General features: G+C 37.8%; 1 protein-coding gene across 1 annotated transcript in view; it reads right to left on the bottom strand.

The window, feature by feature from the left end:
* Positions 1 to 23182, bottom strand: part of cadpsa (Ca2+-dependent activator protein for secretion a) — a 222662-nt gene that overhangs the window by 70319 nt on the left and 129161 nt on the right. Inside the window, exons 12-17 of the mRNA XM_008292176.1 lie at positions 16298 to 16434; positions 15507 to 15694; positions 7040 to 7141; positions 6879 to 6942; positions 6311 to 6434; positions 1832 to 1900 (exon numbers count right to left, since the gene is read on the bottom strand). Of these exons, the coding sequence (XP_008290398.1) occupies positions 1832 to 1900; positions 6311 to 6434; positions 6879 to 6942; positions 7040 to 7141; positions 15507 to 15694; positions 16298 to 16434 (684 nt within the window). The remainder of the gene's footprint in view (positions 1 to 1831; positions 1901 to 6310; positions 6435 to 6878; positions 6943 to 7039; positions 7142 to 15506; positions 15695 to 16297; positions 16435 to 23182) is intronic.

Raw genomic sequence — 23182 nt, 5'->3', positions numbered from 1 at the left:
TATTGAAGCAACATCTCAACACATCAGATCAGGAAGTTAAAGCTTGGGTCAAATGGGTCTTCCAAATGAACCATGCATACTGCCAAATTAGTTACAAAGTGACTGAAGGACAACAAAGTCAATGTTCTGGAGTGGCCATCACAAAGCCCTGATCTCAATCCAGAAGAAAATTTGTGGGTAGAGCTAAAAGGCATGTGAGCAAGGTGACCAACAAACCTGACTCAGTTACATCAGTTCTGTCAGGAGGAATGGGCCAGAATCCCAGCAAACTATTGTGAGAAGCTTGTGGAAGGAAACCCAAAACGTTCGACCAAAATCATACAGTTTAAAGGCAATGCTACCAAATACTAAGGAAATATATGTAAACTTCTGACTTTGAAGAAAGTAATCAAAAAAAACTCTAAAAAATTCTCTCTTGTTATTCTGGCATTTAGCAAATATAAATATTTTGGTAATCCTAACTGACCTAAAACAGGAAAAGTTTATTCTGATTTAATGTCAGACAGTGGGGGAAAAAAAGAAGGTTTTATGTCTTTTTATACAGTGTATGTAAACTTCTGGCTACAACTGTACTTTTGTCCTGCCAGTGCTGGCAGGGTGAAGTTACAGGGTTAGCTCTGGTGGATGAAGTATATAAATTTAGTACTTATAGTCTATTCCCCTTTGGATTTTAAATCAGTTTTAGATAACTGCAGCTACGATAGCACAGTTCTGTGCTTCTGTTCGCAGCAATGAAGCATTAAGAGAATGTTAGAATTCTAATGTTTCAGCTATGTCTGAAATCCTCTCCATAGCAAAGGCAGTTCCTATATGAACTGTAACCTACACACCCCTGTAGCACCAAATACACAATATGTGTGTATGAATATTGGTCTCTCTGTGTTAGCCTTGTCATGGACTGGCTGTCCAGGCTAACAGATTTTTATATGATAGGGCAAAATCTGTTAGGTGAGATTTGGGTACACTAATGTCATCACAATTTTCCTGAAAATGTGCTGTGACGTTTCTGTGACTATGTTGATCTTTATGACGGGTTGGTGGCGTTGTAGCTTAAGGGTGCTTTCTGTTAAGGAACAGGCCAACACCAGAGCTTAGACATACAGCACAACATCACCTGGATCCTTCAGTGTTTCTGAGATTTCTCTCCTAAACAAGAGTTAAATATAAAGACAAAAGAAACAGGTTGCGAGGTTGGAGAGAAGATGGTGAGAGGTGGGAAAGTGTCAAGTAGAGGGTGAGAAAGAAGACATTACTATTCAGTACAGGTACTATACAAATGTAGTGAAAGACTGGATTCATAAATAAAGCTAAATCTTTGACTGACTTCTTCAGGTACATTTTGTAATACATGAGACTTTAGAAGAATGAAGAAGAAAAGGTCAGAAAACTCAAAGCATCTTCGTTTCACCCTGCAATCAAGTATAGGAAAACTTTTTAAAATAATATAATACATGCAGTCTGTATCAGCATTTCATGGTTTCATTGAAAGACCGACATGCTTACGATGACAGATGTTTCTTTCAACGGGCTGACAACTGAAGAAGATATCCTTTAAATAACTGCTGGATGTCCTGTGTGTACCACAGTCTAAAACATTCAACAGGATTTACATACAAGCAAAGTAAAAATGCATTCAAGTCACAGACAAACAACGAACAGGTGGCAGGGCAGGACAAAAAACTATCTCACTCAAAGGAGGAAAGACTAAAGCAACATACAACCAAACCAAAGGATGTCAGAGATGACAAAAATTTGAGGTTGTGCATATGTTCGGAGGAGAAAAAATAAAAGATGCATTGGTGGCGGGTTGGGGAATGACAAAGGTACTCACGAATGGTTAAATCCATCACTTGAGATGCCAAGCAGAAGACAGGATGCTCATACATCTCTCTCTTTTTCCCTACAGAGAAAGAGGGAGGATACTGAGGCATGCGAAAGCCCATGGTCAGAGAGGATGAGCTCAGGTGACTGGGGTTTGATCGATACAAGATTTTGTGTTGCGAATTAATATCTTACAATTTCACGAATTCCATCCCAGAAAAGCAGAATTGTGAATGTGTTTGAAAACTAAAAATGTATTCTATCAAAGGTGCAATATGTATCACTTTAAATATGTGGTGTGATTACAGTTCCTTTTATTTACTTTACTGCAGGTTCTAAGTCACACCAGTAGTTTGTTAGCCATTCTTTTTTTTTCCAATTTCTTTACAACTGAAAATTATCTGAGTTTTATTTTTCATTGTTCATATCTGGGTTCTTGCTTCAGGAACTGGACTTTTGAACAAAAAGGAAAAATGACTCATTATTCTTTTCATGACTTGTAGTTAAACTCTTTTATTAGTGGCCAGGGGAGTTCAAAGCTAGCCACAGATTCAGTAGTGCAGTCATCTATGTATGTAGAACATCTGACCATGCAATCATTTCTTGGCTCCCCTATTTTGGGAGAATTTTGAAACCAAAATGGAACATAGGTGAGTGTTATTCCTGTTGCTGTAGGGGGCTGGAGTCTATTCCAGCTGACTCAGGGTGAAGGCAGGGGACACCCTGGACAGGTCACCAGTCTATCACAGGGCTACACTTAGAGACAGACAACCAAGCACACTCACATTCACACCTACGGACAATTTAGAATCCCAATTTAATCTCAACATGTTTTTGGACTGTGGGAGAACATGCAAACTCCATGCAGAAAGATCCCAGGCATCCTAACTGGGATGCAAACCAGGGATCTTCTAGCTGCGAGGCGATGGTGCTAACCACTGAGTCACCTTGCACCTTGCAAATACAGCAGCTTTAATTGTGCAGATTTCAATCAAATCACATTGATATTCTTTTTCAACACTCAGATACTTCCAAGATGCAGTTTGTACGTAAATGTACTTTACATTCCGCCTCAATCTACTGAATGCCTCAACCCTGACCATCTTTAATTTGACAGATTTTTTTTAAAAAGTGGTGAATATTGATTGAGTTGACCATTTGTAACATTTGTTGTTTTAGTTAAAGAATTCTTAAAGAGGGGTCATGGCAATTTTTGCCTATCCAAGCTGACATAGGGTGAAGGCATGGGAGACCCTGGACAGGTCACCAGTCTATCACAGGGCTACACTTAGAGACAGACAACCAAGAACACTCACATTCACACCTACAGACAATTTAGAATCACCAATTAACCTCAACATGTTTTTGGACCGTGTGGGAGGAAGCTGGAGAACCCGGAGAGAATTCATGCTGCACGGGGAGAACATGCAAACTCCACGCAGTAAAGTCCCCCACTGGCGACCTTCTTGCTGCGAGGCAACAGTGCTAGCAACTGTGCCACCTTGCAGCCCTGCCCAAAACATGCTGAGGTTAATTGGTGATTCTAAATTGTCTGTAGGTGTGAATGTGTATGACTCTGTCTCTCCATGTAGCCCTGGGATAGACTGGCGACCTGTCCAGGATGAACCCTGCCTTCACCCTGAGTCAGCTGGGATAGACTCCAGCTCCCCCACAACCCTACAGAGGATAAAGCGGTGTATAGACGATGGATGGTTGTATCTTACACTTATAGCTTATATAAAAGAGGATTTATCAACACATCAACATAAATCCAAATCTAACTCTGCATTTTGATGAAATTATGAAGCAGTTGTCATTCTGTATCATGTGCAGTAAAGCAATCTGCAAACAAACATGTAAAAACTGTTGTTATAACAGTGTATCCAAATCAACTGAACAATTCCAAGGCAAGCAATTAGTCAATTAAAATGTTACAGAAAGCACCTTTGAGAGTTTTTCTCAGAAATACGATCAAATTGCATCAAAACCTCACTTTTCATATCTGATTTTGATGACTCATGCTCATGATTTATTATTTTTTTATTCAGTACTCAAAGCTGCCAATTTATCAGTCTATCCTTTGTTTACACTTTTCAGGCCATGTTTGTGGCAGGGTGGATACAGGTGGCTGAGATTCTGCAAGAATGAGCAAGATGCTGTTGCACTTTTAAATGTGAAAGATGGGTACTAAGCTACAAGTGGACTGTTTCATTGCATATGTGTGTGGGATTTGAGGGTCAGTCAGGCTGTCTACACTGGATTAACCATTCGTTCTTCCAAACATCAATATCAGAGTGTTCTTTTTCCTGTAGGTCAAGATGCGCACCACTATGAAGGAAAGAGGTATTGAGGATAATCAACAATTACAACTGAGATACTAAGGTTCATCTTCCTTAGTGTCTTCAGGGAGGTGATGGTTTCTTTACAGACATCATCTTAAAATGACCGGTTGGAGTAATTCAGTGTTCATTAAACGACAACATTTTGGAAAATGTGCTTGTTTGCTGTCTTGTATTCATTTCACTGTGCAGAAGAGCTAAATAGCTAACGTACCCCTGATTGCCCGTAAGTGCAGATCAAACATTTATATTATTTTCTATTATATCTGACACTAAAAACAGTTAATGAGAGAAAAGGGGACAAAGACTGCAGCAGGCAGTCAACAGTCAGAAACTACACCTTGGTACTGATTTCTTGAACTTTTTTTTGTTTTTTTGTCATTTTTCTGTAATTTTAAGGGGATAAATCAGTCTCATGTGAATGCAATCAAACACATGCTCATTAAAGTGTGTCACATGTTTCTAGTATAAAACTGATGTTACCCAGAGAATAGCCGTATCAGCTCCCAGTACAGAGATAGGTCCTCTACATGTTTAGCCAAGCTTAGCACAGAGACTGTAAGCAGTGAGAAACGATCGAGCCCAGCTCTGGCAAACAGCTCAAAAAACTTTTGAGCTCAAATCATCCAGAGGGTTCCAGGTCATTCTCTCAGCTTCCTATGAAAAAAAATTGCAGGTGATTCTATACCAAACCTGTGAAGAAACTCCAAATATTAGGTCTCCATGTGTAATGGTTATGAAATTACAGCAGATGGAAATTTTAGTTAATTTACTTTAAACAGTACTCCAGATCTGATTACATTTTCTGATTTTTTTGGAGGAAAGCTAGCCCAAGATAAACAGCTTCAAGGCTCCATATGCCATACTCTAAGAGTTATTATAATTATGTAGTTTCAAAACTATTACACATGCAGACCTAATATTTGGGAGTTCATAAGTTTGGTATAGTATCACCTGTTAATTTTTTCAAAGAAATCTGAAACGATGAAATTGACCCACAGACCAAATCTCTGCAGTCAACAATCATTCATTTATCAAGTTCTGGCTAAGACAACAAATAAGCATATTTTCCCGAATGTCAGAAGTTTAGACTTACAAAATACAATATGTTAGGTGAAAGCAGTACCAGATATGGATCTTTCTCAGTTTGGGATTAAATATTTCAGACCTGTCGGTCTGCAGATGCCTCCTAAAGAAAACCTGGAACATGCAACAGAAAAAAAAAACAAAAACAAAAAAATGCCACAAGGGGCAGTCCCATTTTGTCTTGTTTAGTGGCCTTCGTTTTTTAAACAGCAACTAATGAGAAGCAACAAAAGCCAATAGACAAGGAAAATAGGGGAGTGAATATGGAAGTCATCCGAGAGCAAGTGAGAGGAAGGTAAAGAGAGGAAAAAGAAGGAGCATCACCTCAGCTATCAGGAAAGCCGAAGTGGAGGAAAGAGGCAGTGCAAGTCTCAGCTGAAAGAGGAGCTGAGGCATTGCGGACGAAGTCAGCATAAAGACTGAATTGAATGCATTTTTACTTACAGTACATTTTCTACTAAAAAAAAGCAAAATAAACATATTATTTATCACTTTGAACAATTATCATACCATTAAGTACATCGTTAAAGAGATACAGAGGGTTTTTCCTGAAGCTGTGAAGGAAAATTGTGATGCAGAAGAATATACTCTGTTACTGGAAAGATCAAATATCTAAACATCTTTACGTCTGTTTCATCAGTTGATCATATCAGGATTGTATGTAAATCCTACCTGGCAGCTAAGTTTCCACTGTTCATTGCAGCAGTTCTAGTCGTGTCTACATAACTTCACTAGAGAAGCAGCACTATCTTCATCAGTGTTTGACACTGTTATTAATATATTGCTTGATACAATTTGGTAAACAGGTTTTGTCTATCCTTCAGTGTTTTGTATGCTTTCCAATCCAAATCACGTACTGTAACATAGCCAAATTTTGCAATCTCTGCTCCACAGAGACCAAAAATCTCCTCAGCACTGCATTCTGAATATCTCACATCTGAATCCATGTGTGACAACAGGTTAAGCATTATCATATTAACAGCAATACCGAGACAGAATCCACATGCTGTGTTTGTACTACAATAGTATAAGCACAAAGAAGGCGTGAGGGAGCAGTAACTTACCTTCCAGTTTGGCATACTCTGAAAGGCGCTGGTAGTTGACTAGAGCTGCCTGCTCCAGACACTTACGGATCACAGCTTTGACTTCTTCTTGTGGGACCGGGGTGACGATATCTTTCATCAGAACCTTACATTAAAGAAAGGGCAGGACAAAATATTTTTTCTTCTTTGTTTAGCGTTTGTTTTTTTAGGATTCTTATTATTATTATTTTTTTACTGGTGTGCACAAATCCTTTTCTAAGACACACCATTTCCCCTGGTACTGGCTTTACATGGCATCTGGTGCAATCTGTATCTGGACAACCTATTCAGATAAGAGTAAACCCATTTTTATAGGAGGTGTAAATGCACGGGGAACACATTTGGGTCAGGAGGTGGTCACAAAAGTCACAAAACTCCATCTGTCCCTGGTGACTCCAGTAAGACTGACAAAGCTACAGTTAACAGTAATGTTAACTCAGCATTTAAAAAATAACAGGTGTGGTAATGTATGCTCGCTGTATTGGCATTCAAAATGAGTGATGACAAAGAAGGCGTACTTTACAGATTTGTATTGTATATTTTAACTTACCCTTTCAAGCAAAGACAGCGTTGCTTTTAGTGCTCCTTCTGGCCGTCCAAATGGAAAGCAGTACCTGGGGTAGCAAGACAGTACATTTTCATTTAAACAGTTTCATTTAATTGTCCAGTTTAGAAGGATGTCAGTGCATTGTTGGTGTACATGGTTTCTACCTGAAGTGTGTAATCTGGTTTTCCAGAAGCACCCGTAGCCTTTCCTTGATCTCCTCAAAGCGCTCCTTTTCCTCAACGGTCACAGTTCCAATGCCATCAGGCCTGAAAAACAGTGGCATTTACAGCCAATGAAAGGCTTTGTGGTCTCTCTAGGCAGTTTTTCAGTGCCAAGGAAACTAGCAAAATTGTTGATTTTCTTTAGGTATCACTGTTTCATATATGTGGTGGTATATAGTGTAGAAAGGAAAGCCTCTTGATGACTCTCTTATTTAAATTACACTTTGAGGACAATCAAGATATAAAAGACAGTCAAAATATAAACTAAAGTCAGGGCTCAACAGTCACATCTGTACACAGTGGGGGGAATTTAAGTCCGGGCCAGTATTTAGGAGATATTCCATGGTATCTTCAGTGTTGATGTGGTCCACCAAAAATTGTGGTGACACAACACTTTTTCTGAACTTTACCTTGATGAAATAGTCTGAGACTACTTCCATAGAACACAATCCATTTCAGAGTTTCGATCAATAAAATGTTACCTAATTAAAATACAGAGGAACATTCGATTTACCTTCACAACATGAGTTCACCCACACCACAGAAAACAAGTTCTTGCAGTATTTTAAATTAAGAAACCACAGATATAAGGTTTATAGTTATTGGTCCTTGTTGTGACTGTAAATACTGCAACTCAAAGTCCTAATAGCAGACAAACATATCCACCAATGGTCAGTAACAGTACTACAACTGTAAAACCAAAATGAAAAATCTCAGGCTCATCTTTTGCTTGGATAAGGCACTGTGCAGTCATCACCAGACCTGATTTTACTGAACTGTCCTAAAAATGCTCAACTGCAACTACTGGACTTAATGAAACAGAAATGTAGCACACCAATGCTGCATCCACTTTATTGCATCTTAATAACAGATACAGCCTGGTCCTGACACAAGGACCTCAAGGGAGGAAGGTGTTACTACTTCCATCTGTTACCACCAACCCCATGAATCACTGAAGCAGACAGTGTCCAAATGTGTGCATCTTGACCCTAAACATCAGCACAATGCTAACATGCAAAAGACACTGAATTCTCTGAGAGAAATCAGGAAGATGGTGGGATGCAGCTAGACAGACATATATAAAGACTTTAGACACTTGACTGCACATTTTGTATGACCTTTGTATGGCAAATCATTTTGGAGTGGTGTATTATTGTCCTTTGGGACTTTACAGTACTTCACATTTTTTCCCTCAATGTATTTAAATGATTGCTTCAAACACAGTGCCAAATATCAAGTACACAATAAAACACATACACTGTAAAAAGTAAAACTGTAACGGATATCTTCAGCATAAAAATAACTTGTTCATGGTGTTTCCCTCAGAAACTAAATTATCTTCAATTGAAGTAAAAGTGGCAACTGCTCGTCTCCTGTTTCACTGAAAGTGAGTGAGTCCTGCTTATTTGGATCCTGACATGCGATTCATCAAAAAGATAGTAAGTTATGGTAATTTGAGTTCTGTAGTCCTATTGTAGCATCTAACTGCAAGTTACTATTTATATATAATTTTTTTTTTTTAATTAATAACCACTTTCACTTAAAGTTAAAACTTTGAGTTTAGTTTATTAAATATCCAATAAATTGCCGGCCTACCTGCATGTTATTATTAATGTACTGTAATTTTCAGCATGCATTGCATTCAGTTAATTTATTAGTTAATTTGTTACACTTTTTCTGTTCCAGTATTAAATAAGAATGTTGTAGTTTTTCTCTAATGATGCCTGTCCATGATTCATGACCTAACTCTTTTCTCTTCGTCATTTTCATGGCCTGAAAACTCATCAATATAAGGATGAATGAGAATGGGAAATACTTTAACAATACCCTCGGGGAAATAGCTTTATGACTGTTGCTCATATTTTAAAATAAAAATAATAATGACAATAACAATAATTAAATAAAAAAGGAAAACTAAGCAAAAGGAGGAATTATAATCATGAACCAATGTTGTAAAGACTATCTATTGTTACATGCAGCTCCTGCTGGTAGGTCATATTTCATTGATTTCCTCTTTTATTTTGGCATTTCCTGTCACATGTGCTTCACCCTCTGTCTCAGGTGTCTTTACACTCTGCTTTCCTGCCTGTGTGATTCCTCGTCCTGCCATAAAGTGTTCCAACTGTGTGTGATTGTCCTCCCTGGCCTTCCCACGTCCTTTCCATTGGCCAGTTGGTGCACCGAAAGCAGTCTTATAGAGCCACAAATGTCACCTCAAACCACTTCCTCAGTTTTGATGCCCAAAGGCTCACTCATGACCAGTGGAGTGTACTTTGACTGAAGGGGGACCACATTATGGGCTGACCTTCCAAAGGCAGGGGGAACCTGCATTTGGAGGAACCATACTAGATACTGAAGCTGTAGGACTCTTTAACAACAGCATAAAAAAGGTGATACTGATTGTGATTAATATCAAGTAATAGGCACTGTTCTGCAATAAGTTATAAAAAAGACAGTATACAATACAGAGTTGTGTACTTTGTGCTTCATCTCTGCACACACACATAGTGTTTATTTGAATGACTCAGCACCATGCAGTCCAGTGCTTTCTTCTATATTGTTTTTGTTGTATTTTAGTGTATTTCTTTTATTCTTATATAGTTTTGCAACTCAAGCATGTTTGAGCAACTGTTAAAAAACTATTTTCTTGCCAGGGTTAACAATGTTTTTTTCTGATTCTTAACCTTGCAAAAAAATTCATGCAAAATTACTTTTTTAAAACATTTTACTCAGTTAAATTGTGAAAGCATGTAGTAGCGGCAAGTATAGGGCATTCTCTCTCTTATTCCCTCCTTTTCAATACATACATCAATTACAGTTTTACATGCACATGTGTGTATCCAATGTGTTTATCATTTGTGACATGGTTGGGTCTGGGTGGAGTGTGAGCAGAGTGCATGTGACAGAAGAGGTGCTGGACTGGTGGCCATGACAGCATGATGAGAAGCAGGAGACATGACACTCTCCGCTCTCTCTCTCTCTCTCTCCCCCCACCCCTCCTTTGACATGTCATTTCAGCAGACAGTGAGAAACTGTGTGTGTGTGTGTGCGTGTGTGTGTGTGTGTGTGTGTGTGTGTGTGTGTTGGAAGGGTGGGGGGTGGGGGGCGCTCCGTGAGTGCTTTGTTACATTTTAGGCTTTACCAACTTGCTAAGCATCAGTGATCATCTAATCCAGACGCCCGTCAGTTTTCATGGGTATCTGAGCAGGCACCGTCAGTGTGTCGCAGCCACCTGTGGGCCTCTGCTGCTGGAAAGGATGATGCTGAGAAGGAGATGACTGCAGGAAGCTCATGTTTTTCAGTCTGTAGGCTGGTTGCTTTAAACTCAGCAGTAGTCTAAGTGGCAAGATTTCTTAATCATTTTGTCTGTGTTTTTCTAGAGAAGATGTAAAGCAAACAAAAGGATGATACGTTTTCCAAATGTCAACAAGAGGTGCTTATTTTCATATTTTGGAAAGTTTTGCAGAAAAAAAAGTTAACAAACAATAAAAGCAATGATGTCACCCGACATCCTCATGATAACAAATTGGTTAGTGAAATAAAAATAAATAATCCTTCTTCAGCTTTTGGTCCCAGAAGTAACCACCCAGTGTAAGGTTTATGCTACAGCCTCCCTAAACTAACAGCATTGGTAATTACCAAAATCATTTTTTATATTTCTGTAAAGTTAATACACCAGTATGTAGAATCACTTTAACCAAAATGATATTTTTAATGCTAAAATATAATTATTGTTTTCCATGAATTTTCAATTTTACTGTTTACCAAAAAAAAACACCTGAAAAAAAATAGTAATGCACATTATTATTTCTTGATTAATATGTCAAATTATAATTATTTACTTGCATTCCTGAACAGAAAAAAAAAGTTTCAGCGGTTGGATGTGAATGCTTCATTCATTTCTGACTTCTCAGAGAAGCTCAGTGGCTCAGATTTATGTTTCTAAAAAGGTCAGTTTGAAATTCCTCATTCCCGTTCAAAATGGTAAAACGTTGAGAGCTGGGTGGCATTAAAGCACTTCATGATGCTGAATGGTCGATATCGATATCTATCTATTTATCTATCTATCTATCTATCTATCTATCTATCTATCTATCTATCTATCTATCTATCTATCTATCTATATATATATATATATATATACACACACACACACACACACACATATATACAGGGCTCAACAAATTAGACAGGTGGTCCAGTAAATTTGTTAAACATTATATTTCAGTGCATGCATGCTTGTAAAATTGGGGAGTCATTGCCATAGCCAAAAATCATTGTGAAAACCATCTCACCTTTGTCACTGTGACAGAAAACAAAAGAGGGAAATTTCACACTAATTAAGTCCTGCAGGGCTTTCTTTTGTTTCTCTCCAGCTGTATGTTATTCCTTGGCAGCTTCCTCGTGTTTGCCTGACCTGGTGACCTGATAGCTCTGATGACGACAACAAGCAAATGAGCCATCAGTAACAGACAGATGGCGAGCCAGCAACACTTTCACATCTGCACTAACACTGCAATTATGCCATAGCTGCCCTAAATTAACAGCATTGGTAATTACCAAAATCATTTTTTTATGTTTCTGTAATGGTTAAGACACCAGTATGTAGAAGCTCTGTAGCTGAAAGGACATTTTTAATGATAAAATATAATTATTATATTTATCCATGAATTTTCTAATTTACTTTTTTAAAAAAAAAAAAAAAAAAGGAAAGCATATTATTTCTTAATTAAGATGTCAAATTAAAGCTATTTACTTGCAGTCTTGAACAGAAAAATTAGTTTTAGTGATTGCATGTTATGTTTGATTCCTTTCTGACTTCTCAGAGACACCCAGTGAGCCGGCTTAGAGTTGGATATAAAAAGGTGACTTCAGTTTGAAATTCCTCATTGCTGTTAAAAACGGTAAAACGTCCAGAGCTGAGTGCACATTAAAGCACTTCATGATGCTGGATGCAAGGCTTAACCAGTTAGATAGCTGGTCTAATACATTTGTTCAAAACTATTTTTGAACACACACACACACATATATATATGTCTACATACACCCGGGATCTTTCTGTGTGGAGTTTGCATGTTCTCCCCATTTAGCGTGGGTTCTCTCCGGGTTCTCCGGCTTCCTCCCACACAGTCCAAAAACATGTTGAGGTTAATTGGTGATTCTAAATTGTCTGTAGATATGAATGTGAGAGTGCTTGTTTGTCTCTTTGTGTAGCCCTGTGATAGACTGGTGACCTGTCCAGGGTGTCCCCTGCCTTCACCCTAAGTTGGCTGGGATAGACTCCAGCCCCCCACGACCCTCGTGAGGATTAAGCGGTGTATAGAAAATGGATGGATGTTACATTTGCAAGGCATCACCATACTAGAGCTAAGTGTATGTAACATTATATAAATAATATGTATAAACTCAACTCCAAACGCACATGATATATTTAAAATTACCTTAATTTTCAGATCTTCTGTACATTTAATTTAACTGAAAGATAAACACCTAAAATGTTTGTCTATCATTCATCTACCAGAGAGCTAGAATGTAAAACTGTGAACGTAATAACAGCGAATAATCAGTAATAATAATAATCTAGTTCAGTTTTAATCAACAAATTTCACAAGCTATCTTTTGAATAAAATCAAGAGTAGTTGATATTTTGACTTTTTATTTTAAAGGCATTTCATAACAAACAGTGGATCTGAATAGAATTGACATTCAGCTGGACAGAAGTCAAATCCAGACACTTTAGCAGGCAACCGGGCAACCGAGTCCAACTTGGTGCAACAATACCTCCAGGCCAGAAGACTATTAGGAGGCAGGGGTCGGGGTGAGGTATTGGTGTGTGTGTGTGTGTGTGCATATGTGTGTGTGTGTGTGTGTGCATATGTGTGTATTTGTTTGGGTGGGTGGGTGAGTAGAAGGGGTGGTCTGGATGAGGTGTATGCATGGGGGCACACGCAGCAGCATTGGCAGTGGAGACATTCGGCCATCATGCATGACAACCTGTCAACCTGTCATGGCTCAACCTCCAGGCACAAAGGCTGAACCTTGGCAGGCCTCTGTTTGATGTGTGTGGATGTGAATATATGTAGCCCTCATTATTTTTGGATTTTTGAAAAAAAAAAAATTAAAACAAAATATGAATAATCTGTGCTTAAAAATGAATATATGTTGATTTGTTTATGTGGATGTAACATTAATCTGAACTCTTTCTCTCACAACAGAAAAAAAGTCTTGAATGCTCAACCAACATTTTTCTTTTTTTTTTTAATGTAAAAAAGAGCCCTCACATTTTTTCTTCTTTCCACAGATTTTAATCCAACCCCTTTTCTTGTCATATTTGTCATTTGTTTGTCTCTCTCTGTCTTTTTTCCCCTCTCTTTCTCTTGGAGCGACTGTTGTCCATCTGTCCATGCGGATCAGAAAAGGCCTCAGTCCTCCGTCACTGTTTGTCAGCAAGACAATTCGGAAGGATGGATAGATGGAGAACGGGTTTAGTTAGAGGGATGCTGAGGGGAGGTGGAGGTGGGGGACACTGACAGACAGCCCTGCCTGACCTCTGCCCTCAGCGCTGGAGTGGCTCTCTTCTATCTTTGTTTTGCTCTATCCACAGACGGACGACTGTGTTGATGTTGACAGATTTGATGTCTGAGCACATCACAGCAGATTAGACAAGAGGTAAATGGTGCAACTTAGATAATACAGTGCATACTCGAATAAAGGCCAGATGACGCGTGTGTCACAGGCCAAAAAACCTTCAGATAAAGACACCATTTGGTCGTTGAGTGAAAACCACTACCCCTAACTTAAGTTTTGGACCAGAGCCACAGAAGTCTTTGGGTGTAAACATGATACACTGACATATCTGAAACCTCGATTCACTCCAAATTTTTGCTATAATTCTATGTTTTTTGAGATTTAAAATCCGTTCTGGTGCTTTAAACCCATTACTTTGGCTAAACTGCTTGTGAACTGGGGACACTGATGATATTCCAGCAAACAAGCACAAATAGCTGCAAGAGGCTGAAGAACATCGATGATTATGCAGTGGAGACTTCTCAGCACAAGAGGGCCTCCTTCAGACTTTAAAGTATAAGACACCTCACGTAATCAAGCTTCAAAAATTCTACAAATTAAACTTTAAATAATAGGGTTGTGAAAGTGACACTTAAAAATAGGAGGCTTTGAGTTGGCCTTTTCTGAATTGTCAAATTGTACTCCTTATATATACACCCATATTGGGTTCTGCTGTTTATACCGAAGTAGAAAATATTTTTGCTAATTTACTTCCAGCAGTGTTTGTCACAGTCCCGTTACTGTTAGCTACACAATGGGTTCGTAACACTACCTGTCCATTTGGTTTTTTTGACTGTTGGGTCACCGTTGGAATAATTTGTAACTGCTGTAAATTTAGACCTTCTTCCACAAACGTTTAAAGCATTAACTTTTCAGAACCTCGTGTCAAGGTTAAACGCATTGAGAACTCTAACCTCATAAGAGCTGCAGTTTACCTGGAAGATCTTTGAATACATTTAAATTTGATGTTGGACACTTTGGTTGGTTGGTTGGTTGGTTGGTTGGTTGGTTGGTTTTAAACTTGACGATATTTAGGTCTGCACAGGTAATCAGGTTGGAAATCTGTCTATAGCTTCGCTCATTTACCTAAACCACTCTTCAAGAAGTTAAAGCACAGAGCAAATATTATCATGAGTAAATGTTTCATGCCCTGGTTCAGTGGTTACCATGTACTTACTGTAGCTGTGAACAGGACCACCGCATAGCCTGGATCATAAAAACAACTTACCTTTTAATTCCTGAGAAAACTGTGGATCTGAAGTCCTTTTTCTTCATAAACTCAATGATTTTGAGTTCTCTCTTAGCTGTTTGGACAGGGAGCTCAGGGGCAGAGGGGAACAGGGCTCGTTCGAGTTCAGCCTCAGATACTGGCCAGCTTAACAACTGAGACACACGCTCACTAAGTGCGGTTATGTGGAAATGTGAGTTTTGGGGACAGTTGAGGGAAGGTTGTTTTGTGAACAAGGTAAAGAAAATGTTATAAAAGGGAAAAAAGGTAAAAGAAAGAAAAAGGTAAGCATGCAAACAACATGCAAAGTGACAACTGAAAGACATGCCAGAGGTAGTAAATTAAAAAAAAACTTCAAAGCATAAACAACTTCAGTTACTCTAATATAAAATTGTATTTTGAGACTCAGGTTCAGGTTACGTTGGGTAGATTTAGCTTGGACCAGGTGAGTCATCCACCCTCACACATGTTTTACAACCCAGTACAGACAACCAGACAACATGGTACTCAAAGTACAACTATCCCTAAAAATAAAACAAATACATGTATAAATAGCATCCAGGGACAATTTCTGTCAGTGGGGGAAATTAAAGGACAAAGCAATTTGACTTGTACCTGTTTCCGTGGACGTGGGAGGCACAGAAGGCGAAGCTGTAGTGCAGCAGCGTGGGGTCGATCATAGCTCCATTTTCGGCCCGCTCCAGTAGATCGCTGAGGTAACATAAATGCCGATGGCAGCCTCGAACTCCATATCGAGCACAATACTCATCCAAGACAAACACCTGACCGGGACTGAACCAGCCCTGTGAGTTACACACACAAACACTGTTGTGTGAGTGTTCTGATGAGAAAAAATAATGTGTACACACACACACACACACACACACAGAAATGCTATACAAGTTTCTAAGCCAGGAAGCTTGTCATGCAATTCTAGTCTCTGTACACACAGATGTGAAATAAACCAGATCTCCATTCAAATGTAGAAAACCAGCAACAGGAAGTCTGTTTCCATTACCCTTTGTCACATTTTGTTTCCAGTGTTACACCCACTTTTTGATCTTAGTCAAAGGCAAAAAATATTTTGGACTTTAAAAAAAATGTTTTCTGGTGAATTTGTGAGCCCAAAGTAAAATTTGCAAAAAGCAGGTAGAAAGAAACTCACTTACATCCTACCTCGATTAGCAATTGCTCTTCAGCATGTATAAACAGACATTCAGACCATGCAGTGAATCCTTTCCAGAGTAATTTCAATCAAGTGGCCACAGACCTGTGCTCAGATCATGTTGCTCAGACCAAACTTTCCAAGTATGCACATTTAAAACATTTAACAAAGTGTAAGGACTTCAAATTTTTTTTTAAAAAAGTCCTTGTTTCAATTATACAACTTGTAAATCTTTCCTTACCAGGCAGGAGTAGGAGTCGTTGAGTCTGTGGTCGAGGGTGAGGCGTTGTACCAGCTCAAATAGTGAGGCATGGTCAAAATTACAGGGGTTGGCTGAAATAAACTCATCCATGCCATGCTTCTGCGCACGATCAGCATCTATTCCCATCCAAAGGGGACACAGACAGAGAGAAAGACAGAACAGGAGGGTAAATATCATCTTGGCTGAAAAACAGAAATGAAGCTTCACCTTAGGTTTGAAATAATTAATATGTATAATAATACATAACACATAATTAAAACAGATGATCTCAGAAAGTACTTACAATAAAACAATGCTGAGAGCAGTTTTTACAGGTTAAAGGTAAATAATGTGACCAACTAGACCAATAAGATAGCATCATTTATACCAGTACAAATTTTGGAATACCATTCTGTATGGTCAGTTTCAATGTGCATGCACATTTTGATGCACTATCAATCTACTGATAAAAGTACATTCCATTGAATGCTATGCCCACACAAATACAGATTTTGGTTTAATGCTACATCAACATCAAATGGAACAATTAATGACAGAATGAAATCAAGAGTAAAATGCCAGTTGAGCAGGGTAAAGTCAGGTGGACAGCAGAGTTTTCCAGGGATTTATCAGAAGGTTTCTGGTTGAAGGTTCGTTCTGAGATCTGGTAAACGTGTCCATGTTGTGTTCAAACATATTCACAATCTAAATGCCAGTTTTAATCCACACAAGCCACAATATTTTTTGAGGTTCAAGTCTTTTTTTCTTTTGCCTTATGCATGTTACTAAAATGATTTTGCATTGGACAGTGAGCGCTGAAAGCACACTTGTAGTGTATAGCAGAAAACATTCAATGTGCTACATGTAGTAAGGAGAGGACAGCAGCTGCTGCTGCGCTGCTGACACGCTGCTTCACTGTGTGGTCGTTGCAGACAGGGTGCAAGACCTCAAGACCAAGTCAGAGTTTGTGAGAACCTGGAAGATTACAAACACTGACAGCTGGCTGTGCAACCACAGCATTTTACTGCTGCCAGCATGCACTCATGAACATAAAAGTAAGTTAGCGTTTCTTAAGAACACTTCATAAAAAGTTTAAACTAAACTCAGTTGTCCTACTATTGAGTCAAAAATGATGCAACAGTCAGTAAAAATGCTTATTTAAAATCATGTAAATTACAATGGTAAACCACTGAAAATAAGATAACAGCCTAAACGGTTGTAATGGATGGAAAAATAAGGAAGGATGACACAGTCACCAGAAATCAGCATGTTTGACAGTCTAAAAGTTGGCAAAGTATCAACATATGCCTAAATAGCACAATGACTACAGTAGGATCCCTCCATGTCAACTCACCGAGGGCCTCCAAGGTGACCTCATACATTTTCTTAAAATAAATCAGGCAAAAACTTCTACCTAAACCACGGAATCTTGTAAAATCCCACAGCTCTACTCCATTTTCTTTTCTTTTATAGCCTCTCAAAAGCCTCACCAACTGCTTATTTGTCACAGGATTTGGCTGATGTTGTTACTGAATATCCCAGAACCTCAAGAAAAAGTTAGAACTTGTAATGATGTCAATTTATACTGACTTTTTTAAACAGAAAGTTAAATAATAAACATTTTAAATTTATCATCAAAACGAAAAAAAAATATTGTGGGTAGAAACAACTTAGTTTAGTCATGTCATGTCACAACGTCCTCTGGTGCTGCATCAACAATTAACTGCCACAGAACTTTCTAAACAGCTACAGAGCTGGAAAATACACTTGGTAGAACATTTTCATAGTCAAATCAATATCAATGCAAATTTGAAATCAACATAATACAAATACATCATCGTCCATAAAGTTGGGATGATAAATGTTTTCAGACACATTCTTCTTTTTCTTCCTATTTATACACATCAGTAATCCCTTCTGACCAGGTGCAATGATTACATACTGAGTCCCAGTTACCAGGTGAAACCAATTCTGACTTCTGGATCTGACTGAAGAGCAGGACGTCCTGCCTATTGACACCATCAACAAGTTTGTAGACAGTATGCCACGATGTCTTAATGCATTGATCCGTAGCCATACTCAATACTAGTGACTGAGTGACATTTGAAAGAGTGATATTGGACATTTTTAAGTATGAAATCCCCTCAAATATGTGTTTCCTGTGACATGACCAAGGTTGAAAAATTGAAACAAAACCCTTAATCTATTTGTTCAATACTCCCAATTTAGTTTAAGCCTGAATACACAGTTTGTAAAGTTAATTGTGGTTGTGTATTGTATGTGTATTGTGATATTATTAAAGTTTGTCACAATGTCACAATCATTTTATGAGAAGGGGTAAAAAAAAAAAAAAAAAAGTTATTCTAACTTTATGGGCGACAGTGTATTTACCAGATAATTAAAGCCACCAAATGTGATATTTAAGCCACTGAAACTTCGGAAAAAATTCTCATTTTCATAAGATTATTAAACAATGGAGTAATGTATCATCTCTAGTTGTTTGTGTTTTCAATGGATATGAAGACGTTCCCTTCAAAAAGTTCTAAAGATATCAAAACAGTCATTGCTTTAAAAAATATAGTTGAAATGCTCTAAATGTGGATTTTCCAGCTCCAAAGCTAATTTTAGGAAGTTGTTGATGTGGCACCAAATGACATTTTGACAAAACTAAGTTGTTTCTACACACAACACAGATTTGACTGGAACTGAGTGAATGTTAGTTAAAGTTAGTTAAAAAGATTTTGTGTTTTGACGATAAATTATAGATTTTTATTATCTTAGTTTCTCTCTCTCTCTCTGTGTGTGTGTGTGTGTGTATGTATATATATACACATACACATACACATACACATACACACATACACATATACATCAGCAGCCACATCCTGTAAATAAATAAGCAGTTGGTGAGGCTTTAAAGATGCTTTAAAAGATTGCTGAAGTAATAAAATTTACCACCAAGGGCCTATTTTCAAAAGTTCATGCCTCAAAAAGTGATTTGGAGTAGAGCTGTGGGGTTTTGCAAGATTCCATGTTTAAGGTAAAAGTTTTTGTATGATTTTTTTTAAGAACATCCATTAACTCAACTGGGAAAAGTTCTGAAATCTGGTTGAATTGGCTGGAATGAGCCTGTAGTGATGACTGACTGCCAGTTACATGTTGGCCATGTACTATAACCCTACATCTCAAGAGTAACAAAGACTAAGACCAAGTCTACCCAAAACACCATTCCCCCATCACCTCACTACATCCATGAAGCCATAGTGATACCTGTTCACTCCAATGGAGGTGCTGCAGCCCTCTGCTATAGACCATAACTAACTGTAGTCTGGAAAATGATTTAGAATACTTAAAGTGGTTGTCTTCTGACAACTATACAGCTCTATGTTCAAAGCACTGTTTGTTCACATACAGGACCCTGGTCAAACCGTTTTCCAGATGAGACACTGACAACAAACTGTTAAATGCAGAGAAATGATGAACACGATTGATTTAATATGCTCAATATGAGCATGATTATTTATTTAACAGTGGTTCTCAAACATGGGGGTCTCAAGATATTTTCAGGGGGTCGCCACATAATTGTCAAAAAAATAAAAATAAAATTTAAAAAAAGCCTACATTTATCAAATAAATTTGTATTAGGGCTGTCAAAAATTAAAAGTGTTTACTTCTTCCCACTCCTTTTTTGAACTTGTTAATATTATGATTTGATAATGCAATATTATTATTCCTTTGCTCTTTTTTTAAGCTCTTTTCTAAATTATTTTCTTTGGTTTTTATATTATTTTTCCCTTTCATTTGTTTGAAATAAATTCAATTCATTCATTCATTCATTCATTCAAAGAAAATTAAAGTGTTAATGCAAAGAGATTAATGTGTGGAATGAACACATTAATTTTTAAAGCATTAATTCATGAACAACAATGTTATTACTCGTGATATTAAAAATTCAAACTGGGGGGTCACAAACACAAACTTCTGTTATCTTGGGGGGTCATGGCTCAAAAAGTTTGAGAACCATCGTACTGTAACATAGTAAGGACACAAGTAGTGCCGTTCCCAAAATATACACAGACAGTGTTTGTAAGACATGGCATAAGAAAGAAATTGAATTTTGATAAAGGCAATTATGAAAATAACACAGTCAAAAGGTCTTGTTTCTCAATGAGTCCACTCCTTATCATAGATTCACAGAACCATGACTTTGGGTAGACACTGGACACACAGTTAGGACAAATCTGGGATGGATATGAATGAAGGATCTACTGATCTACACAGCAATCAAGAGATTTGTCAGCCAACGTTCTCTTCACTGCCCATCGAAGGCACCCCAGCTGTCACTCAACAAACAAAACATAGCTGGGATGCTGGGAGCTGATTGTGTTCCCTCAACAAGTCCCCACACCCTCCCCCCAAAAATCTAAAAAGGTGACATTGTGGTGCCCCTTTGGTCTGTAGCGGGTGGCCTGTCAGGTCTGTTTGATGTGAGTGAGCGGGAGTGGAGGCGGGAGGGCTGGACAGTAACACGCAGTGACATTAGTCACCCCCACCCGCCTGGACTAGGGAGGGACTACCCTGACAATGATTGATGGCTGTTATTCATTTATAGATCCAGAAGAGAGGGACTGGGAGACAGTGGACACACTGCTGGTCCTGGGTTTGGGGGTCAGAAGCTTGTGGCTTGCTTTTTTGTTGACTGATCATGAAACATATCCCAGCACAAACAGGTCGAGATCCTTCACTACACTCTGTCTAACATGAACCGTTACAGTACATACTTATTCATGAAGATACACTTTCTCACATCACCGCTTCCAGCACTTTTTTTTTTTTTTTTTAAATGTATTATTCAACACAACTGTATAGAGTTTTGAAACCTGAAGCAGGGGACATGGAATTTTCTCCTGGCTAAGCTTTGGTCTTTTTGAATTCATTGAACTCATCAGCAGTGACTTGCTGCAATTCACGGTAACAATAATGAAGAGCAGAATGTTTGTTGCACTCAGTTTACCATCTCAGTACTAGGTGGACGAATGCAATCTGGTAAAACAAACAAACAAACAAACAAACAAACAAACAAACAAACAAAAAACCAAACAGGTATTGTTAAAAAAAACTAAAAATAATTATATGAAAAGGATTGGTGCCACAAGGGACTAACGAACACATAACATCAAAGAAGGTCAAATACTCAAGTGATGTGAAAAAATTGTCAAAGTTTATAGTTTTCTAATCAGTCAACATACATCTGCTGTTTTTTCTCTTCAGCGGAAACTTTAGTGACCTTTAGAGTAGACAACAGAACTCAGATTCCCTCTGTGCAATCACCAGAAATCATAGCAATGACAAAAAATTGTGTCGTTTTTGAATAATTGTCTTATCTTCAGTTGTCTGTGATGAAAAGTGGTTGTTTTACAGTACACATAATATAGTTATAATTATGTATAATTAAAAGCAAGTTAATATACATAAATATTGAATGGTTTTAGTTTGTCACATACCCATGGACAGATGTTCTGTTACTGTCCACATGGGATTCTTTTTAGCTGCTCTTTGTTGTTCCAAAGCTTCTTAGGACCTCTTGAGAAAAATTTGGGACTCTTGGGTATATACTATATACTTATGTAGCATTTATATTACCATGTATAAATTTGACCTCCACTCCAGGTAGAACTGCAGTATCCCGTTTCAGCACACTCCTGCCTCCATTTTTCTGCAGTTGGCTATGCGTGCATTGTGGTACTACTGGCCACGTCTAGTCCAAAGATGCTGAAACCATTCTGATCCATACAAATATATTTTAGTTTGTCTGACCAAAGGATGTACTGTGAGCATCCACAAGGCCTTCATCTTCTTTGACAAAGTTCAAGTATCAAGAGGTTGACTTCTTGCAGTGCCCTTTAAATTGTTGAAGTATTCCTGGAAAACCAGTTTTTCAATGCAGGGTTTTGTAAATGGGAATTTGTGGAAGGCAACATTTTTCAAAGTCAGCCACTTTTTAAAATTTTATTTATTTTTAATGCAAACAGTGATCTTTCCTTAAAACATACCAAATAGTTTCTGTGCTTGACTTAGCTTAGTCGTTTTGTTTTGTAAATGAAAGCGGCGACTGAAACGACTGAACAGGACAACAGTAAACAGCTACTTAAAATGAACGTAAATAAACTGCTGTAAAGTGTGCATTGATTAAACTAAGAATATACATAAAAAAGCATGCATCAGTTATCACATTTTTAAACGTTAAACAGAGGTGGTAGATCTAAACCCTTGATCATAAATATTAAAGATGTTTTAATTCTGTAATAGCATTGATTACAGTGGTAACACCATATATATACAGCACAGCACTAAACAGTAAGCCTCATGTTCTACTGTAGAGTACTGTCATCAATTATGCAGTAATTAACAGTTTAAGTGAATTACTATTCTAACACTGTAAATATACAGTAAAATATGGGAAGCTGGAGTTCCCCATGTTTTACTGTAATTTTATAGGAAGATCTGTTACAGCGTACAAGACTATTTGGCAGATGCAATTCAGAGCATAGTAATGTACTGTAATGCTAAATATGTTGGCAGTAAATATTTTGCATGTACTATAAGTTTAGTATGAATTTTATTTTTTTGTTGCAATAAATGTGATCCAAGAATCACTACTACACAAATCAATTAGCCAGTGCACATTAACTGTACATGCAAATACAATATTTTATAGAAGACAGAGTTGGGTTTTTACTACGACAGAGTAAAGTTTCACACTGTATAAATACCATTTGAATAGCTTTCACATTAATTTATGTGCATAATAAAAGGAACAACAGGAAACAAAATATATTTGAAAATGAAAGCAGAAAGCCTCCAAACTTTTTGATTTTATTCAAG

The sequence above is a fragment of the Stegastes partitus genome, unplaced genomic scaffold, assembly GCF_000690725.1.
Source record: "Stegastes partitus isolate 25-593 unplaced genomic scaffold, Stegastes_partitus-1.0.2 Scaffold790, whole genome shotgun sequence".
NCBI lineage: Eukaryota > Metazoa > Chordata > Actinopteri > Pomacentridae > Stegastes > Stegastes partitus.
The sequence above is the reverse complement of the archived record's forward strand: the minus strand, read 5'-3'. Positions and strand labels throughout refer to the sequence as shown.